Source organism: Cervus canadensis, chromosome 21 (genome assembly GCF_019320065.1).
Source record: "Cervus canadensis isolate Bull #8, Minnesota chromosome 21, ASM1932006v1, whole genome shotgun sequence".
NCBI classification, from domain to species: domain Eukaryota; kingdom Metazoa; phylum Chordata; class Mammalia; order Artiodactyla; family Cervidae; genus Cervus; species Cervus canadensis.
Genome location: NC_057406.1, coordinates 24,416,989 through 24,439,395, shown reverse-complemented (window position 1 = coordinate 24,439,395; position 22,407 = coordinate 24,416,989). Strand labels below are relative to the sequence as shown.

General features: G+C 38.4%; 1 protein-coding gene across 3 annotated transcripts in view; it reads left to right on the top strand.

Annotated features, from left to right (window-relative positions):
* RERG (RAS like estrogen regulated growth inhibitor) overlaps nt 1–22,407 on the top strand; it is a 146,655-nt gene that overhangs the window by 123,783 nt on the left and 465 nt on the right. The window contains exons 4-5 of one of the 3 annotated variants that reach the window (XM_043441731.1): nt 1,359–1,432; nt 3,175–3,646. In XM_043441731.1, coding sequence (XP_043297666.1) covers nt 1,359–1,432; nt 3,175–3,615 — 515 coding nt within the window. In that variant the 3' untranslated portion in view covers nt 3,616–3,646. Of the gene's footprint in view, nt 1–1,358; nt 1,433–3,174; nt 5,175–22,407 lie in introns of those variants that run through there. The other 2 variants (XM_043441732.1, XM_043441730.1) reach the window with 2 other exon arrangements.

Below are 22,407 nucleotides of genomic sequence, written 5' to 3'. Positions count from 1 at the left end.
GGAAAATAACATGTCTGTTTCTATTATCCATGCCTCTTATATTTTGCTTTCATATTTTCCTTCTTTTTATCACTTACTAGTACTTTCTGGAAGAATGTTTCAACCTGAACTTCATCAACTCAGTCAGTCACGTATTGAGTGCTTTATGTCATTTGTTTCATTTTCATATAGAGCAACACCATTTAGTGATCTTGCCTGGAGAATCCCAGGGACGGGGAAGCCTGGTGGGCTGCCGTCTATGGGGTCGCACAGAGTCGGACACGACTGAAGCGACTTAGCAGCAGCAGTCGCAGCAACACCATTTTAATGCCTGGTTCTCGTTTCACGTCAGAACACTCAGAGCCACCTAGTGGTTGTATTTTTCCTGACTCCTCCTGACCCCAGCAGAGCTTGAAGATGACTCTGATGTTATCTTGAAGTGAAAGTGTTAATCTCAGTCGTGCCAGACTCTTTGCAACCTCTACAGACTCAATAGCCCAGTCGTGCCAGACTCTTTGCAACCTCTACAGACTCAATAGCCCAGTCGTGCCAGACTCTTTGTAACCTCTACAGACTCAATAGCCCTCCAGGCTTCTCTGTCCATGGAATTCTCCAGGCAAGAATACTGGAGTGTGGAGCCCTTCCCTTCTCCAGGTGATCTTCCCAACCCAGGGATCGAACACAGGTATCCTGCATTGCAGGCAGATTCTTCACTGTCTGAGTCACCGGCCTCCAACTGGTACTAAGCAACCTCTTCTGCCTCTGAATTGTTCTCTCTCTCCCTCAGTCCTCCTCTACTGTGGGTGACCGTTCCTTACAAGCCCTGAACACCCGGGTCCAACCACCTTCTACCACCCCAAGGGTTCCTCCTAGGTTTCCACAGTCATTTTTTACATGAATAGGGATCTGCCTCCCTCTAATGTTTAATACATTCCTAGAGTGGAGGTCTAGATGGAAATGAGCAGCTCCTGTCTGCCTGCCATCTTGTCAGGAATAGGAATTAACATGATTCCTTAAGCTGTACTTTTAGGAGTCTCAAGGTAGAATGCCCTTGTGGGAATCTCTTTCTCTTTTTAGGATGTGGAAGTCTCCTTTCAGAGAGAAAAGAGTATTAGAAGGCTTGCCTCACAGGAGAATAAAATAATAGAAAAAGGGAATCTCCCATGCTATATCCTGAGCATCTGTGGATCCCATATTAGAACCTGTTACTCCCAAGAACTTAAGAGTATAAAAACAGCACCTTCTTCCACCCCTTAAACTGCACGTTATTCTAATGCTCTGGAAACAGGTGTACACTGGAGACTAATTTATAATTTCAAGGATCAAATCTAACTATGCGTTTATTTACCATTTTACCTTCGTTTTGCTCATTCCCTCAGAATCAACCTACCGACACCAAGCAACCATTGATGATGAAGTTGTCACCATGGAGATACTAGATACTGCTGGGCAGGTGAAAAAGGAATTCAGCTCTAATATTTCTGGATAAATAAAAATGAGATGTGCATAATATGAACAGAATTAAGACACTTTTCTATGGTTAACCTAATGATGCCTAAAGACTTAATTATCTAGTTATGCTTTATATCAGTTTATTTGCAATAGCTTATATATGTGTCCTTATATAAATTTCTCAGTGCTCCAAGAGGGTTTTGAAAATACCTTAACATTCATATGCTATCATCTAAAGTAGAATTTCTCACCTCTATTATGGGGAGATCACAGGATATTAATATTAGGTTTTCATGGTTAAATGTGTTTTGAAATACTCTGATCAAGTTAAATATATATCTTCACTGGAGAAGTTCTCAGTACCTTTAATATGCTTATATATATAAGTTGAATCTTAAAGAAATCTACAATATTTATATTCTCGACTTATATAACCTTAGAATCTTTTTTCAGAATACTTTATTTTAGGAATCTTTTCTGTAATATTCTTTCTAAACCTCATCACATCAGATTAAAAACTTGAGCCATATCATTGAACGCTAACAACTTATTTTAAAATGAAACTGATATACTTTTGCGTTGCAGCCAGTCAGTTCTGAAATTAGAAACAGTTTATAGGAAGGCTTGGTTCCCAAGAATAGAAAGAAGTGAAAGTGAAAGTCGCTCAGTCATGTCCGACTCTTTGCAACTCCATGGACTATACAGTTCATGGAATTCTCCAGGCCAGAATACCAGAGAGGGTAGCCTTTCCTTTCTCCAGGGGTTCTTCCCAACCCAGGGATCAAACCCAGGTCTCCCGCATTGCAAGCAGATTCTTTACCAGCTGAGCTGCAAGGGAAGCCCTCCCAGAATAGGGGTGACCACTGAGAATGAGAGTTAGGAAGCTGAAGGATATGATGTTGCTTTTCACTTACTACTTGATAAAACTATTTAATCCAAGAAATATATTTGCAGCTAGTTATACAGTTTTCCTTCTCATCACTACCTGCTCCCTAAATATGTGCTCATCTTCCAGTACTGATTCTAAAGAGAGAGACAGCAGGAAAGTACATGCCTGGAGAAGTCATTTGAGCCTATAATGGCAATACATTTTCAAATCACACCTGCTTAAGAATGCTTTCAAATGCTACCTTCTTAAGAAGGAGCGATCACCCCTTTTGAGAATCACTGCAATTGAGTTTCTATCATTATTGAGACTGCATAATATATCAAAGGTGCTGAGATAGAAAATAAAGCCCAAATCCCCTAGCTTTTACTTTGATTCTATACGGTTTTTCACTTTGTGTGTGTGTGTGTGTGTGTGTGTGTGTGTGGCTAATTGTCTCTAATCTGAAGAAAAGAAGATTAAAAAACAAAACAAAATCAAAACCACTTCACTAAGCCATGCCTCTAATTCTGATCTCAGAGGATGGGGTAAGGTCTACTTGTTTGTTACCTATTGGCCAATTGTTTAATTGTGATGAAAAATCTCAGAGGCAGTATGCTCAACTAGGAGGATAATTTCTTTATAGTCCTTGCAATTACACATTTAATGATGTGGCAAGAAAAAGTTAGAAGCACAAAGTTAGGCTGCGCGCAGTTAGAAAATGTTTAGTTCCCTAAGTTATGCTTCTATTCGAAACTGAGAGGGTCAGCTTGTTCAGGCAGTCTACCAAGAATTTCCAACGCTGCTGAATGTAAGGAATGGTTGTTAAAGGATCACTGTTAGCATTTGTAGCATCTATATACTGCAATTACTTCCAGGTCTCCCGACTGCTGTTTTTTCCCTGCCAACAGGAAGACACCATTCAGAGGGAAGGACACATGCGATGGGGGGAAGGCTTTGTGCTGGTCTATGACATTACTGACCGAGGAAGTTTTGAGGAAGTGCTGCCACTTAAGAACATCCTGGATGAGATCAAAAAGCCCAAGAACGTGACTCTCATCTTGGTTGGAAACAAAGCTGACTTGGACCACTCCAGACAGGTCAGTACAGAAGAAGGGGAGAAGCTGGCCACAGAACTGGCATGTGCTTTTTATGAGTGTTCTGCCTGCACTGGAGAAGGGAACATCACCGAGATATTCTACGAGCTGTGTCGAGAGGTGCGTCGCCGGAGGATGGTCCAGGGCAAGACGAGGCGACGCAGCTCCACCACGCACGTCAAGCAAGCCATTAATAAGATGCTCACCAAAATCAGCAGTTAGGCAGCTCCGTCCTTGGGAAGACCCTGCTCAGGTCGGTTTGGGTAATTGGAAACATTTTCTTGCCCTTTTTCTTTCTCCAAAGAAAAGAAGATACTACATTCCTTGTTCTGACTCTGGGAAAAGTTTGGGCTTCCCACTGGTCCCAGCCTTCCGTATGTTGGGAAGTTGCAGGGTGTTTTAATGCAGTTTCAGTGCTGACAATCTCTCTTTTGCCTGCTTGAATAAAACATGCTCTATTGCAGTTTGAACATGTAATCACCAAATTCTAAAATGGCTGGGTTCGTATTAAGCTATTTTTAGGCATCTTCACCTTGCTTCCATAGGTTAAAATCTTTTCAGAAGCATTTTAAATTGTATTCCTTGTCAAAACCTACAAATGATCATCCTAACAATCTAAGAAAACAGAAAGTACAGGGCTTCCTAGGTGGCGCTAGTGGTAAAGAATCTGCCTGCCAATGCAGGAGACATGTTGGTTCGATCCCTGGATCAGGAAGATCCCCTAGAGAAGGGCATGGCAACCCTCCAATATTCTTGCCTGAGAGAATCCCATGGACAGAGGAGCTGGGTGGACTACAGTCCATAGGGTCACAAAGAGTCAGACACGATTGAAGAGACTTAGCATGCATGCACACAATAGAAAACCCAATGAAAACAGTAAGAGTAGCTGAGACATTGTACTGAAGAATAGAGTCTGTTTCTATTTGAAGTGAGGCTTTTCTGAATGATCTTAAACCATCTAGTTTTTCTTTAACCTCTGTTCTGTTGTTAAATTCAAACATGCGCTCACAAAGTTTTCCATTGTCTTGGAGAGTTTCATTTCAATTTGAGTTGACTGTCTCCTTGATCTATTTATTGATCATTGCATCCTAATTATTCTTCTGTGATTCCAACAAGACTTAACTATAACAGAGACAGCAGGACCCCTCATTTCAAATCTGCCAGGCCATTTCTCATCAAGCCCAGGGTGAAATAAAGACAAAAGGAATTTTTTTTCACCAAACCCTGACTTTATTGAATGCTAATAGAGGATTTAGAATTGGAAGTTTATTCATTTACATTTCTCTCTCTATCATCTTAGCAGAAAGATAACATTCAGATAAACAGGGGAATTAAAAATGAAGCTTAACTACTCTTCTGTTGGAGAGCCCAGGTTCTGTGACAGGCACAGTAAGAAGAATTAGCTTCTGATTCATTTAAACTGGCTACATGGCTTCTAATATATTGGATAAATTAATTCATTTAGAATTCAGAAAAGAATGAATGGTTAGAGTTCACTATACCTGAATAAATGTGTATAAATCAGATTCTTATATTGTGAAACAGTCTATAACTGATAAAGCTTTATGATTCTTTTTTCCCCTATTATGCCCCCATATATTAAGATTTGGGCACTTTATTTTAGAAGAAAATATATATCTTTTACATATGTGTGTATTTATAAATGCATAGATATATGTATAAAACTTTGTAAGAGTTGGAGGCTTTAATTCACCAATGCATTTGGACAACTCGGTGTAATTGACTATTTTATGTGAATATAATAAAAAGCATAATTTTCACATTCTGTCACATTCAGGCAGTTTTTCTTGTGAGAAGTTTGCCATTTTAGGAGAGATTTTAGAAGACTATTGGATTGCAGAGTTGATGACTTATTGAATGTGATGCAAAGAAATAAGCACCTATTCATAATAATCGCTACTATTTTTAGAGTCCTTACATGCTATTATAGGCCCTTCATGTCTTATCTCATCATATTCTCACAATACCCCTATGCAAGAGATAGTATTATGGTCACAGTTGTAAGGATGAAGATACTGAGCCAAAAGGGAAAATAAGTTTGCAAAGCTATTTAGTGGGTAAAGCTAGGATTTGAACTCAGAGAGGCAAAGTCAGACTGTAAGCCTAGACTGTGATCCACCATAGTGTTTTAGTAGACTTATTCTTGAGTCATCGGTATGAAGAAACAGAAAGGAGAAAATTTAGGGAAGACTTGTTTTATTCATGGGGCTTTCCTGGTGGCTCAGTGGTAAATAATCCTCCTGCCAACGCAAGAGACAGGGTTCCATTCCTGGGTCAGGAAAATCCACTGGAGAAGGAAATGGCAACTTACTCCAGTATACTTGCCTGGGAAATCCCATGGAGAGAGGAGCCTGGCAGGCTACAGTCCATGGGATCACAAAAGAGTCGAACACAACAACTAAACAATAACAACTGTTTCAGTTATGCTTTCATTTATTCATGAACAAATATTTACAGATAAACTGGACATGTAACTTGACACATTAGTCCATCTGATGGATTCTGAGCTGAACCTTTAAGAATACATTTGACCTTTGAAAGTGGAGGGGGTGAGAGGTGCCAACTCTTCACACAGTTAAAAATCCATGTGTAACTTTTGACTTCTCCAGAACATAACTACTAATAGCCTACTGTTGACCGGAAGCCTTACCAATAGTATAAACTCTCATCTGACACATGTTTTGTATGTGTTATGCATTATATATTGTATTCTTACATAAATTAAGCTAGAGAAAATGTTATTAAGAAAATCACAAGGAAGAGAAAACACAATTACAACACTATACTGTGGCGGGCTACAGTCCACGGAGTCACAAAGAGTCAGACACGACTGAGCAACTGAACACATATACATGCACTGTGTTTATCAATACTATAAGTTTATGTCATCTGTTTATAAAATGAATCATCTATCAGTACATATAGATATATAGTCTTATGTGTTACGAAGCACTGTAGATGTTATATGTATTATACTTGATGTCAACAATGGAAATATCTGTGAAAAAGAAATTTATATTTATTTCATGCATTGATCATGAAGAAGCAGCAATATGATTCCTTTATAGTAGCCTAGTGTAATCAGTATGATTGCTTCATAATGGCCTAGCCTATACACAATGAATGACTCCATTATAAAATTTGTATGGTGTACAGTATTACAGTCAAATTCATAACACAGTATTGGAAAATTTACATTTTTTAAAAACCTCTTATCCATGACAATAAGCTGATACATAGTTTCTTCAATTTTGGGAGAGTGGTATACTGTACTGTAATATGATTCTTTGAAAACAAAGTTATAAATGGTAAGAAAAGTAATACATTATTAATTTTATAGTAAATATCACTCACCTTATGCCTATATGATCTCCATAGCTACATATTTTTTATGTATTCATGACATAGCTAACTTTTTCTTAATTATTTCTATATTTCTAGGCTATGTGTTTTATCTGCAAGTTTTTTCAAATGGTCACAAACCTCCAAAAAGCTTTCCAATGTATTTGCTCAAAAAAAAAAAAATCCACACATATGTGGACCCATGCAGTTCAACCCTACGTTGTGCAAGGGTCACCTGTACATACAAGTTATCTAGGAAAGAAAGATGGTAAAAGTATCTAATCAAAAGGAATAGCACGGAACCAAAACATGGAGACACGAAAGGTGATGGTAATGTAGTAATTACGAGTTTAGAGAGCCACATATATCATTCTTCAAGAAGAAAAAAAGAAGGTGAGGAGAGAGGAGGGATTAAGAGAAAGAAAAAAGATAAGGGATTCGGAAGTGAAGAAAGTATGTCACATCTATTCATAAAACCACAAGTTTAGGTAACTACATATTAAAGGACCAAGTAGGTAACTTAGCTGTGATTCATTTTCAGTAATGTCCATTTAGACAGGGTAGGGAAAAGGAAAGCAGAGAAAATTTGTTTTTAAAATAGCATCTTCTAGAAATGCAATCTCTTTCATTCTCTCATGCTATACTTGGGGATGAAGCTCAGCCAGTGCCCATTAAGAATATGCGGCTAAGGAGGCCTACTGTAGTATCTGGACGCTCTCTTAGGTCAAACACTAAGGAAGTGAACTTACAGTCCCCAGTACCGGTATCTTCCTTAGACAGATATATACAAATCCAGACCTGTTAAAACATAGAACCACTGGCAGAAGTCCCAACTGGTAATTACAGAAGAACTTGAGATTGCACAGATATAAATTAGTTATTCCTCTCATGCCTCAGGCTTCTCCACAAGTGAAGATTATAAACACATTGGTTCTTTTACACAGTATTGTAATGACGGAAACCTGTGTGTTCTTGAACTGTAATGATGGGTTGTTATTACCACACTACCACTACCGATATTTGCTTTCTTGTAATTGTTTTACTTTCAACAGTCAAAAGACTTTTTTCCGTATATTGTGTTTGTACTCATATGTCTCACAGCCCTGAAAGAAGGCAGGATCTTTCTTTTAAATAATATTTGTGGTACATAGACATAGATAAATGCAACATCTTGCATTCCAAGTATGGTAAAAATCAAGCTTTCTTATTAAAACAGCCTCTGTCCACTTTGAGGATAAGAAAAGTAGTCAGTTCATTTGGCCAAATTTAATCAAAGTAAAGTTGAATTAAGGGTAAAGTTGTTGAGCTAATCACTTATTGGGAGAGTCTCAGAAGAAAAAGGACAAATAATTTTTTTTTTCTCCATAGGTTTGGCATGTTACATTTAGCAAATTCTGTATTCCCATATATGTGGGTCTATTTGGAGACTGTTCTGTTTCATTGGTCTGTTTGTTCATGCTCTAGAACCATGGTATGTTAAAATTTGAGCCCAATAATATGTAATAATTACTCCTATTATAATATGATTTTTTTTTCAGAGAACCTTTGCTCTTTATTTTCGTGTAAAATTTTGCATTCACCCTGAATTATGTATTATAAGAGTGGTAAGCTTGCTTCTTTGTGACTGGAATAGTGATACTCCCTGAGGTAATCAAAATTAAGAATAAATTTTTTGATTTGGGCATTACTGTACTCTGGGACTATGTAACTATTTCATCTAAAAATAGAATCAGAAGGAAGATTTTCTATTTGTGCTTAGAAGGCAGTGTCTATTTTTCCCCAGCCTTACTAAGATATAATTGACAAAACATTGTGCAAGTTTAAGGTGTACAACCTGATGATTTAATGCATGTGTGTATTGCGACCACAATAATATTTCTTATCATGTTTATCACCTCACATAATTACCTTTTGTTTTTTGTGGTAAGACTACTTAAGGTTTACTATCTCAGCAGCTATCAAATACAGTTACTATCTCAGCAACTGTCAAATACAGTATTTTTAACTGTAGTCATCATATTGAATATTAGATCCCCTGAACTTATTATTTTATAACTGGATGAGTGACTGGAACTTTGTACACATTGACCAATATCTCCCCATTTCCCCTACTTCCCATCCTTGGCAACCACCATTCTACTTTGGTTTGGCTTTTTTAAAGATTCTAATGTAAGTGAAATCACATGATATTTGTCTCTCTCTGACTTATTTCACTTAGCCTGCTACCCTCAAGGTCCATCCATGTTGCTGCAAATGGCAAGATTTCTTCTTTTGCCTGGTGAAATAATATTCAGTAGTGTATGTATTCATGTCCTTTTCTTTGTTCACTCATCTGTCGATGGGGACGCTTAGGTCCTTAGAACCCCAGTATAAGGCCCTTTCAAGATCTCCAGGGGTGCAGACAGGAGTGTTTTCTGTAGGGTTCCTGAACCAACAGGATTGTTTATGGACTCTGGCTGGAATGGACTGGAGCCCAATTATAAGAACCTTTCAGAGTTTGCGTTCAGACTGTTTCACAGGCTTACCTGTAGGGGTTCTCAGACTGTGGTCAAGAGGGTCTGGAGTGAGTTCACAAGCTACTTCTGTTATCCAGTGCTGAGGTGGGCATAACTCCTCCAAGGTTCCTCGGTATCTGGTGCCAGTAACGGACCCAAACCCAAAAGGGCTGTAGCTGAGTTCTTATGGGTATGGGACTGTTTGTCTGTAGGCAAGACCACAGTTCACAAGTCAGCCATATGGTGGTGAACCTGCCTTCTTAAAACGGCCCTCAGTCTTAGACTACACTTCAGTTTCACAACCTCCAGTCTGGATCCCAAAGCTCCCATGAAGACACTTTTTCCATGCTAATGCTGTGTGTTCAGTCCTGTCTGACTCTTTGTGACCCCATGGACTGTTGCCTGCCAGGCTCCTCTGTCCATGGGATTTTCCAGGCAAGAATACTGGAGTGGGGTGCCATTTCCTTCTCCATGGAATCTTCCTGACCCAGGGATTGAACACACATCTCTTGCATCTCCTGCATTGGCAGGCAGATTCTTTACCACTGAGCCACCTGGGAAGCCATGTCAAATTATTGTTGTCGTGAGGAGGATATATGCGAGGGACAGCTTATTCAGTCATCTTGCTGACATCACTTCTAAATAAGTTAATATTACTAGGTGTATGAGTGGCAATGAAGCACGATCCATTTTGCTTCAGTAGGCACAGAGTCTTATTTTCAGTGTTAAAATTGTATCATTCACCTGGCCATGATGGAGTAACAGAGATCAGACCAGATTTCCCTTTACATATTAAACAACTAGAAAGAACCAGACAAAATATTTGAAACAATGGTTTTCAGTCATTGAATGACAAGCAGTACAGTATGATAATCCCTGAGAGAAGGGAAAGAATGAGGTAAACCCTATGTTCGTTCCAGTTTCCTGCCAATTGGCAGGTTCCAAGAAGCAATATACATCAAAACAGAGCCTAGGAGTTGTACTGAGTTGAGGAGACAAAAATCGGAGTTTGGAGAGGCCAAGTTGATAAGACCCTATTGGCTAGAATGTCTAGAAAGGCTCAATGGTAAAGAACCCTTTCAAGACAGGAGGCACAAGAAACTTGGGTTTGATCCCTGGGTGTGGAAGATCCCTGGGAGGGGGAAATGGCAACCCACTCCAGTATTCTTGCTGGGAAAATCGCAGGGACAGAGGAGTCTGGCGGGCTTCAGTCCATGGGGTCCTGAAGTCTGACACAGCTGAAGCAACTGAATATAAGCACACACATGGAGAGATCTTCAGAAGGGTTCCTTACAGCCTTTGGCTGAATATGGATCTTTGCATAGTGAGAAAAAATTCCTCAAGGTTGGAGGAAAAAGCACTGGAAAGAAATAGGCCAAAAATTGGGAGGAGCATGCATAGGGCTGACAATAGTATTTGTATTTCCACTGGCCAGAGTGAAAACACCTTGTAATACACAGGGCATCAGGTGATACACAGGACTTCAAAAGCACATAGTGTTAATTATGAGTCTGAATTAGCCTTAGACCCAGTTGCCATAAGAAAGCTTAAAAGGATGTCTGAATTTTTTTTTTCAAAACGAGTTCAGGTAACTTGATTTTGTGCTGGAATAATACCCAACTCACTATACAAAGGTATACAACAAATCCTGCACTCAAGATAAAAATTGCAATGTCCGACATCTAGTCAAAAATTACCATTTACGCTGGGAAATAGGAAAATATGACTCATAAATAGGAGAAAATTCAATCAATAGGAGCAGACCAAGATATGCCAGATGATAGCATTAAAAAACAAGTAACTTAGCTGTTATAAGTATGACACATATGCTTAAGAAGATAGAGACATGAACAGTATGAGGACAGAAATGAAAGATATAAACAAGGCTTAATTGTAACTTCTAGAGATTGAAGATACAGTGTCTGAAATAACAAAACAGTAGGATTAACACCAGATGACGTCCTAAAAAATCACAGGGGAATTTAATGACATAGTACTAGAAATAATCCAAAATAAATCAAAGAGAGGAAAAAAGACAATAATAAAGAATCAATGGCATTTGAAACAAACTCAAACAATCTAACAATGCATATAATTAGATTCCCAGAAATAAAGGAAAAGGATGGTGGAATAAAGAACTATTTGAACAAATAATGGCTGCAATTTTCTGAAATTATAAGCCCCACAGTTCCAAGAAGCTCACTAGACATCAAGTAATGAAAAGCAGAGGAAACAACACCAAGGAACATCAAAATCAAATTCCTGAAAAACAGTGAAAAAAAGAACATTTATAAAGCAGCCAAGGGTAAGGATAGTAGGTGGAAACATGAGTACAGTGAAACAAAAGATGATAAAATATAATTATATTATTTGAAGATGTGCAATGATAAGTTCAATGAGTATCATGTAAATCTAACAACCATTTAAAACAAAAATGAAAGCAAGAACCAAAACATAGCTGTAGCTAATAAGTCAATAGTGTTTATAAAATGGAAGAAATACTAAATTCAGAAAAAGACAGAAAAAGGAAATAAGGAAAAAATAACAGATGAGCTAAATAGAAAACATGAGCAAGATGGTAGCTTTAAATCTAATCGTATCTTTAACTATGTTAATTGTAACAAGTGGAATAGACCATAGAGGGGCTCATCTGAACCTTCTAGGGTGAAGAAACTATCCTATATCATGATTACTATGATAGTCATATGACTACATACATTTTCTAAAGCTCAGCAATTTAAAGTTTAAAATTGGCTTATTGATTGTATGTGAATTCTATCTCAAGAATGCTGAGCTTTCAGTTGGCAATTAAGCAAGGGGGACATGTCAAAAAAAACCCATCCTGAAATCTATTTAAAACAAATGCTCAATATCTCAGAATAGGTTTCTAATTTGTACTTTTCCCACTCTTAATAAAGTATCAATATTGTATTTTAAAATAATAATTTATTTAAATTGTCCATGCTTCTATGTCATTTCGGGCTCCCTGGCCTGAATTACCTCTAGTCACTAGAGACCCATTGCAAGTGAATATCATTCTGTTCTTTTATGAGCCCAAAGACCTTTTTACTTTTCCTTTGGAAACACGAATGAGCACCTGAACTTACGGAATTTTGGACTATGCACGTGTACATGTGTCTGTCTAGTCTTTCTTTACCTATTTTATGATAGAAGAAAATAATTTGGTTTATTCCCGGGCAGAGTATTTTTAAGAATAAAATCTCATTGTTCAGCAATCTAGGGAAGTGCTTGTTGATGCCTTCTTAATGCTCCTTAATGATTTATGAGAGCCTATAAGCATAGTCATAGAAAACTTTTGTTCTATCATCCTCTTCATCTTCTGCTTGTTATGGGAAGCAAAGGGCTTATTGAGAAAAACAAGGTGGGTATTGAAACATACACAGGATACTGATTGCTTCTATTCCCTGAGCCTCTGAGTCAATCTATACACTGGAAGTGTCCAACTACAATTTATACTCCTAGCATTTGGTTGTAAATTGGCTTCTTGAGATGTTGAGTTCAATTTCCCTGGAAAACAAAGCTACAAATCATATTTAGGTTCCCCAGCCTGTCCATAGCAGCCTGTTAACCCATAACATTGCACTTTTCTTGATGAGAAATACTTTTAAAATAACATTTCAAAAAGGATAAAGATCTTTCCAGCATCCTCTCATCTTTCCCACACATTTTGGTATTCCCCCTCCACTTTCCAGGTGGCTCAGTCAGTAAAGAATCCACTTGCAATGCAGAAGATCCCAGTTCAATCCTTGTGTCGGGAAGATCTCCTGGAGAGGGAATGGCAACCCACTCCAGTATTAGTGCCAGGGGAAATCCCATGGAGAGAGGAATCTGACGGGCTACAGTCCATGGGGTCACAAGAGTCGAACATGACTTAGCTACTAAACCAACACCACCTGTCCCTTGAACCCTTCACCATATATGCTTTCTTTGGAAAATGGGGCAAATCGGGGATTTTTTTTAAGAGTAAAATTGATTACACAAATATATCTAATGGGTGATATTTCAAGTAGCCTAGAAAAGTGAAAGGAAATATTTTATGCAAAATAGGGGAATGATTTTTTAGAAAAGAAGGATGCATACACTGAAACAAGTACCGTTTATATAAACAGAGACGAAAGGAACTTGGTGATCATTTAATTCAACAGCATTTGCTGCAGTAACACCTTTCTTGAGCCTGCAGACTGCTACTGGTTATCATTTTTAAAAGAGGATTATGTTTCAAATGATTGGAAAACAGCATGTTAATATAAGACAAGCATTCATTCATTCAAGCATCAATATTATGCTAGTGAATGCTGTGAATTAGTAACTGTTGCCTAAACTCACTTGGCTATGGGGTGCACCTCACGGGATTCTGTGAAGTATACTTTAGGAAATAATGTTTTCATCCCATGAAAATGTGTCTTCTACATCATCATGGTTTTCCATTAATAATGGAGGATCTCTTTGTAAGTTGTACTGTCCTTTTAAAGTAGTCCTGTCAATGAAAATATAATGTGAGCCATACATGGAGGTCACAGTTTTCTATTTTCAATTTATCAGATCATCATTAATTGTCTAAATGACCCAGCAATCCCACTACTAGACATATACTCTGAGGAAACCAAAATTGAAAAAGACACATGTACCCCAATGTTCATTGCAGCACTATTTACAATAGCTAGAACATGGAAGCAACCTAGATGTCCATTGACAGATGAATGGATAAAGAAGCTGTGGTACATATATACAATGGAATATTGCTCAGCCATAAAAGAGACATATTGAGTCAGTTCTAATGATGTGGACAAACCTAGAGCCTAGTATACAGAGTGAAGTAAGTCAGAAAGAGGCCATATAAATATCATATACTGATGCATATATTTAGAATCTAGAAAGATGGTACTGATGAACTTATTTTCAGGGCAGCAGTGAAGAAACAGACTTACAAAACAGACCTATGAACACAGCGGGAGGGGAGAGTAACATGGAAATTTACAATACCATATGTAAAATAGATAGCCAATGGGAATTTGCTATGTGACTTAGGGAACTTAAACAGGGGCTCTATGACAATCTAGAAGGGTGGGACGGGGAGAGAGATAGGAGGGAGGTTTGGGAGGGAGGGGACATGGGTGTATTTATGGCTGATTCTTGTTCATGTATGACAGAAAACCACAAAATTCTGTAAAGCAATTATCCTTCAATTAAAAAAATAAAGTGACAAAAAATAAAGTATGTAAAATGATTTACAATTAAGGTAAAAAGAAAAACATGAAATTTATTTTAATATATTTTGTTTCATCCAACATTGTCTGATATATGATCATTGAAGCCTACAATCAATATAAAATGAATTCACACAATATTTCACAATTTTTTGTACTACATCTTTGAAATTCACTGTGTACTTTTACACATACGGCACATTTCAGTTTGGACCAATTACATTTAAGAGTTTAATAACCACATGTGGCTAGTGCTAGTGGCTACCATATTGGATGGTGCAGCTTTAAAATAGTTTAACATCTATTGTCTTAATCCTCCTTTATTCTGAAGAAGTCCAGTCATAAAAAATTGAAATTAGAATCCTAAAATTTTATACATGAATGTGTTCCTGAGGTTGGTAGGCAGGTTACACTCTCCTGGTCCCTGATATACTGTATGGTTTTAAAATGGATATGGTTAAGATTTGAATTTATAAAAAGAATCACTGGCTTTACCTTAAAAAACAATCACTACAGAATTCTCCTTGAAAATAGTCCACCTCCAGAAAATTTAGTATGTGATTCTTTAAAATAAAAATTCAATTTGCAAACACATTTTACAAACTTCATCTACTGCATAAAGTGATGCCACCTGCTCATTTTTGGTGCCAGGCTAAAAATGGGGCATAATTTGTAGATTAAAGAGCAATCCTTGTCTGTTGCTATATTTTCATTGTATGAGGCCCCAAAGTCAACTGTACAAGCATATAACAAACTCAGCAACCACAGCCAAGTCAGTAATATGCTTGTCCTTCTCCGTTTCTCTCAGGAGAAGAGGCATCCAGCTTCCATTCATGTGCTCAGCTCTGTCCTTAAGCCAAATGATGTCACTTACAGCTTGAATTTTAGAATTTACTTTGTTAGTTTCTCTAGCCAACTCATTCTGTTGGCTTTAGGGGAAAAAAATAGAAATAGGAAAAAAAGACATGTAGTAGGCAAATTGAGATTTATTAATCTATGTGACCAAACTATTCTTCAATAAAAAATTGTAACATTTCACATCCATATTGATTTTCTGTAATAAGTGGGTTTCTAGTTTTGCTAGCTTAGCATTCTTGACCTAGTCTCTAGTTAACTGTCAATACATACTGAACATGTACCCCTGAGAAAACCAAAATTCAAAAGGGCATATGTACCCCAATGTTCATTGCAGCCCTATTTACAATTGCTAGGACATGGAAGCAACCTAAATGTCCATTAACAGATGAACGGATAAAGAAGACATGATCATAGGTACAATGAAATATTACTCGGCCATAAAAAGGAACAAAATTGGGTCATTTGTAGTGATGTGGATGAATCTAGAGTCTGTCTTACAGAGTGTAGTTAAGTCCAAAAGAGAAAAACAAATATCAAATATTAACGCATATATAGGGAATCTAGAAAAATGGTGCTGAATTACCTATTTGCAGGGCAGGAGTAGAGGCACAGATGTAGAAAATGGACATGTGGACACAGAGGGGGAAGGAGCGGGAGGGTAGGATGAGTTGAGAAAGTAGCATTGACATATATACACTACCATGTGTAAAATAGCTTGGTGATGGGAAGATGCTTTATAAGACAGGGAGCTCAACTCGGTGCTCTGTGATGACCTAAAGGGATGGGATGGGGTGGTGGGAGGGAGACTTAAGAGGGAGAGGATATGTACACACAATAGGCTGATTTGTGTTGTCACACAGCAGAAACTAACACAACGTTATAAAGCAAATATACTCCAATTTTAAAAGTAAAAATAATAATAATAAAAAAGGTAAATATGAAGCACCCAAGTCAACCAGTGTATCAAACAAAAACTTTTATGGGAATAAAGGAATATGACCCAAGGATATGTGAGGACAAAGCAGACAAAGCCCTACCCACCCAGGTATCTTAGGGATATAGAGTGCTGATAATAATATTCCTAATCTTATTTTAGGAATAATGCCAAAAAAAAAAAAAAATAGAGAGAGGTGCTATTGTGATCATCTTTCTGGCTGAAGTTATTAACCGTGAATCAACATCCTGTCTCCAACTACCACCTTGGCTCGAAACAATCCATTAAAGTCGCAGCTCAGAGTGGGGCACAAAAATTCTGCTGGGCAACTAATGATGCTGATAAATGGTTAGGTCTTGACCATAAAACTTCAGGACCGATTAAAGCATATTGGAACTCTTCTCACTAACTCTAATGACTGGGCACCTGTCCACAAACCATAACGTGTATCTGACTTCTGCAGGGACTAGACCTAAACGGCACTAGACCTAAATGACACTCTGGATTGCCAACCCACCAGATGTTACCTCCATATTGCAAATCATGTCCTTTCAAAAGAGTCAAGGGTGAATCATGAGTGCAAAAACCTGAATCCATAAGTAAATAACTGTTTCTCCTGGAACCACTTGGTCAAACCCTACTGGCTGCACACTACAGCTGAGCATCATATCCCATTTCGATCGAGCTTGTTAGAATCCCTGGGCTTCCATGATGCAACTGAGTACATTGCTCCCTATGGCAATGTTTCTCCAAATACAGTCCATGGAATACTTTTAATAGAGTCATCTGGGAAGCATGTTTAAAATTTAAATCCTGGACCCACCCACTCCAGTCCAACTAAGCCAAAATATATAGGAGCAGGGCCCAGAAATCTGCATTTTAACCAACTCTCTAAATGATAATGGTGTACATCTGTGTACACTGGGTACAATGACAGTCTTTCCTGGAGTGCCAATGAGACAGAGCAAGAAACCCATATCACATATATCAAGTAACTATTTTCTGAAAAATCTGTGAATCTCGTGGGGTGAAAAAGTATCTCTAAATTGTTATCATTTCTTGCCACCCTACAAAAACAGTATGCCATATCTTCACATTGCTGTGCAGGAGACAGAGTTTTCCAATGTCCTCTGAATGATAAGAACTTTGACAAAAGCACCTGGATAATTTGTATAGCTCCTGGAGACAGGATGAAACTGAGATGCTAATGAAGCCTCTCACTTCCAACTTTACAGTAATACTTGTTTAATTAAAATGGTATTAAAGAATAAGGCCACCATCCAGCACCTGAATACCAAAGTCTCTCTATCCATCTTTTTTTGTATCCAGAATAGACCTTGTCTCAAAATAGCTTTGGCATCAATATCAGGTTTCTTCAATGGGCAATTCTTACTTAAACTGGGCAGAAATGGTTCTAAGGTATGGAAGGAAGTAGACAGATTAATTTCCGATTCTTCTAATACCAACCAGGGTTCTTGGCCTTCCCCAATCAATAGAAATTAACTAGATGTCAAACAAGAAATTCAGGCAAATCTTTATTGGGATTCCTGTGCCGGCTATAGGAGGAAGAGAAAACAAGTAACAGATTCCTTTACTTGCTCCCCAGGGGGTGAGCTGATTCCTCATATGGGTTGAGGGTAGGGGTATGTCCGGGGATTGGGATGGAAGGGTGGCTTAGGTTGTTTGTCCACCCCCACGTGGTGTTAAGTGCAGGGGGACATGTGTAGTACCCTGCTTTTGCTCCTGACACAAAATTTTTTGCTCCCAACTCTTCAGAAATGGCAGTTGGAGTTTTTTTGTCATTGTGTCTTTTGGTCCAGCATTTGCCCCAATGGCATGTACGCACCGTTATCTTTACCACCATATAGTTTCTTCTTATTTTGTTGCTCACATTGAGATGTGTCCAGGTGCAAACTTCATGGGACTGCAGTAAAGGATTCCAGCTACCAGCCTGTCTCACCTCCACAGGGCAGTATCCCATGAGGTCAGCATCTCCCAGCAGTCTGTAAATAGTTAAACTGTTTAACACCCTCAGTGATGTCAGTAAGGATATGGACCTCTTCACTTTACTCTGCAGAGGGAAAAAAAGAAGCATTTTCAAGCTTGTGAGGAGGTGCCAAGGCCAAATTATACCTGGACTTACCTGATGGCTCAGATGGTAAAAAAATTTGCGTGCAATTCAAGAGATACACATTCAATCCCTGGGTTAGGAAGATCTTTTGGAGAAGAGAATGGCAATCCACTTCAGTGTTCTTGCTTGGAGAATTCCACGGACTGAGGAGCCTGGCAGGCTACAGTCCATGGGGTCACAAAGACTCGGACATGACTGAGCAACTAACACTTAAAGCAAAAAGGGAACGTTGTTTAACCCAGGTATTGAAAGAGTCATGGAGAGATAACTACAGCTGTCATCTGAAGCTCTTTTTATATCAAGCCTCTAGATTATTCTGCATATAGCAAAGATCTTGTATCTAGACACCAACAGTTAAAAGTTATAAAATCTAGAAAGAATTGACTATTTGGAAGGAAGTATAGAAGGGGGTGGGTAGCCATTTCCTTCTCTAGGGGGATCTTCCCATCCCAGGGATCAACCTAGATCTCCTGCATTGCAGGCAGATTTTTTATCATCTGAGCCACCAGGAAAGCCCCAAAAGGGACCATTTCTGGCTAAAGAATATTAATACTTTGTAGCACACAATAAAGCAAAACAAATGTACAACCACTTTATTGGAATTGTAGAGAACAGATAAGCATAAAACTTTCTAGCAAGCAAAGAATAGTATATAGAAATTCATTGATATCCATTATACAAAAGTAAAGGGAGGTCCAAGAGGGAGATGATATATGTAGACATATAGCTGACTCACTTCATTGTCCAGCAGAAATTAACACAACACTGTAAAGCAGTTATATTCCAACTCAATAAAATAAAAGGCATTGAGATTAAAAAGGAAAAAAAAATCAATAAAATGTTCATTTGATGTTGAATTTGTTTGACTTTTTTAAACATAATAAGCACTTGTAAGAGTCGTTGACCATCTAGTCTTGTTTTTGTTACACAAATTCCTTGAACTTTTCCAGGGAAAGTTCTTCTATCATGGGGAAAAGGAAATAGCAATCCACTCCAGTATTCTAGCCTGGAAAATCCCATGGGCTACAGTCCATGGGGTCGCCAAGAGTTGGACACAACTGAAGCAACTTAGCACACACACAAGCATTAGAAATGTTGTTATCAGTCATAGCTGACAGAAACTATGCAATCTAGTCTAAGTATGATTGTGAAGGTTAGGGATAAGGGCTTCAGGCATTGACGGATCCAGGGGATTAGAGTACAAAAGGATTCTCTCTTCATTCTCTGTGCATAAGATAGAAAAAACAGGCACTGAACCTGAATGATCTCCAACCACTTTTCTCAGCTCCTTCTGAATCGGTGTTGTAATGACTGGCACTGCAAAAAATTGAAGCAGTTTAAGTCTTTCCTGTATCTAAAATTTTAGATTTTTTAACATAACATTAAATTTTACTTAAAACATTGGTGTGTGCACACACACACATGAACACACCAACTTTTAAAATCTCACTCCATCAACAACAAAAAAGCAAATAACTTGACTTAAAAGGGAGTGAAGAACTTAAATAGACATCTTCAACTTTAATGAGAATATATATTTAAAGCAGTGTATGCGGTTGTCCTGTATCCTGATTATTTTACTCATATTTCTGTTTTCGTACAAATAAATATGCAATTACAGCATAAAAATAGAAGAAGAAAAAAAAAAACAGTTACTGGCCAGCCCAGGAGGGAGAGTTTTTGATGATATTTTCTGCTAGGAAAAAATTCCACATACTTTGCTTGTCCTGACACATGTGTTAAACTCATCCTTAAACCATTCATTGTACTCAGTGGGTTGAGTACTCTAATTACTCACGATTATGTTTGCTGCCAGCACCTCTAGCTGGAGAAAAGCTCAGCTGCATCCAGATAACATGCACTGACTTCCCTGTAAGAAAGAGAGGTTCTAGTTCGAGGAGAATGGGAATCTAACAGTGGGTATTTTTGTTTCTAAAGCACAGAAGCAAACAAAATGGAGCTCTGTGTGAAACAGCCAGTGGGATGGTAGATGTATTTCTCTTTGCTGTTGCTCACTGGTAAAAAGTGTAATTTGCTCAGTCGTGTCCTACTCTTTGTGACCCCATTGACTGTATGTAGTCCACCAGTCTCCTCTGTACATGGGGGAATTCTCCAGGCAAGGATACTGAAGTGGGTAGCCATTTCCTTCTCCGGGGGAATCTTCCCATCCCAGGGATCAACCTAGATCTCCTACATTGCAGGCAGATTTTTTTTTTTATCATCTGAGCCACCAGGGAAGCCCCAAAAGAGACCATTGCTGGTTAAAGAACATCCCTTGGCCTAGTGTTTTCTTCTCTAACAACCATCACAGCTAGCAAGAAAGGACTCTCAACTCTCCAACTTTTGTAGCTGGGTTGGGCACACTAGTGTTTCCTGACCTGGTAAAAAAAAGATATTCCAGTTAGATCTGAAGTGGTTTCATGTCATTCAGCAGCTAGGCTCCCCAAAAAAGCATCCAAAAATTCCTTCCAAGGTTCTTTCCATGATCCCTCTGTTCTAACCAAAAGGAATGGGCTTGGACTTCCTTGGTGGCTAAGTGGTAAACAATCTACCTGCAGGTAACATGGGTTTGATCCCTGATCCAGGAAGATTCCACATGCTGTGGGGCAAGTAAATCCTTGTGCCACAACTACTGAGCCTGTGATCTAGAAGCTGGGAGCCAAAGCTATTGAAACCTACACATGCCTAGAGCTTGCACTCCACAGCAAGAGAGACCACCACAATGAGAAACCCATGCATCACAACTAGAGAGTAGTCCCCACTTGCCGCAACTGGAGAAGGGCCATGCAAAGCAATGAAGACCCAGCGCAGCCATAAATAAATATTTATTTTAAAAAAAGAAATGATCTCATGGGCCCATGCCTGGGTTGTTCCAGTCCATATCTCCTCTGTCAGCCCCACTATTTCATCCCTAGAAAAATAAGATCATCTTTAGATTTTCTGTGTGAATTTTGTTTGTCCAGCAGCTCACCATTAGCTCTTCTTTTTCATGATTTTTGGCTTAAGGATTCTGGATACTATGCATTTAGCGATCTGGAGCCTCTCCATTAGCAAGTTGTGTAACTGACAGACTCCATTATCTTAAAATCACTTTTAAATATTTTTTTAACTTTTATTTATTTATTTTTGGCCCTGCTGGGTCTTCATTGCTACATCAACTTTCTCTAGTTGCAGCGAGCATGAGCTACTCTCTAGTTGTGGTGCTCAGGCCTCTTCTTGCAGTGGCTTCTCTTGCTGTGGCGCACAGGCTTTAGGGCACGTGGGCTTCAGTAGTTGCAGCTCCCAGGCTCTAGAACACAGGCTCAATAGTTGTAGCTCAGGAGGGCTTAACTGCTCCAGGGCGTGTGGGATCTTCCTGGATCAGGAGTTGAACCCGAGTCTCCTGCATTGGCAGGTGAATTCTTTATGACTGAGCCACAGGGGAAGCCCTTGAGATCACTTTTTACTTTTAACTTCCAAACCTCTGACCACTGTACTAGCTATAAGTTTCTCTTTCTCTCATTGGGAGGTATCTTCTCTCTGTTACTACGTTCAGCTATTATGAGGTCTTTATCATTTAAAACATGCCTGCAGATTTCTGCTCTGTTTTTCTTTTCATATACAGAGGACCCTGTATTCACATGTTAATGTAAGACCTATGTGGAAAAATCATCTCTGCATTTCATGGTCATATTTCTAGATGAACTTTACATTTCCACAGTCATTTTTAAGCCAGGGAAATAGTCTGCCTATGATTATGCTGCTTCCTGTACCTAGAATATTATTTCTGTCTCTACCCCTTTATACCTCCAAATATTTACACTCAAGAGTCTACTTCTAGAAAAATATTTTAAAGAAAGAAAAAAGTGCAACAAAGACAATACCAAAGGTAATGAGGTAATTACACTGTCTCATAACAACAACAACAAAAAACAAGAAAGCAAAAAAAAAAAAGAGGAAGTCATTTACATATCCAGTAATTATTTAAAATTGTAGTAAAAGCAAATACAGTTTATAGACATTGAA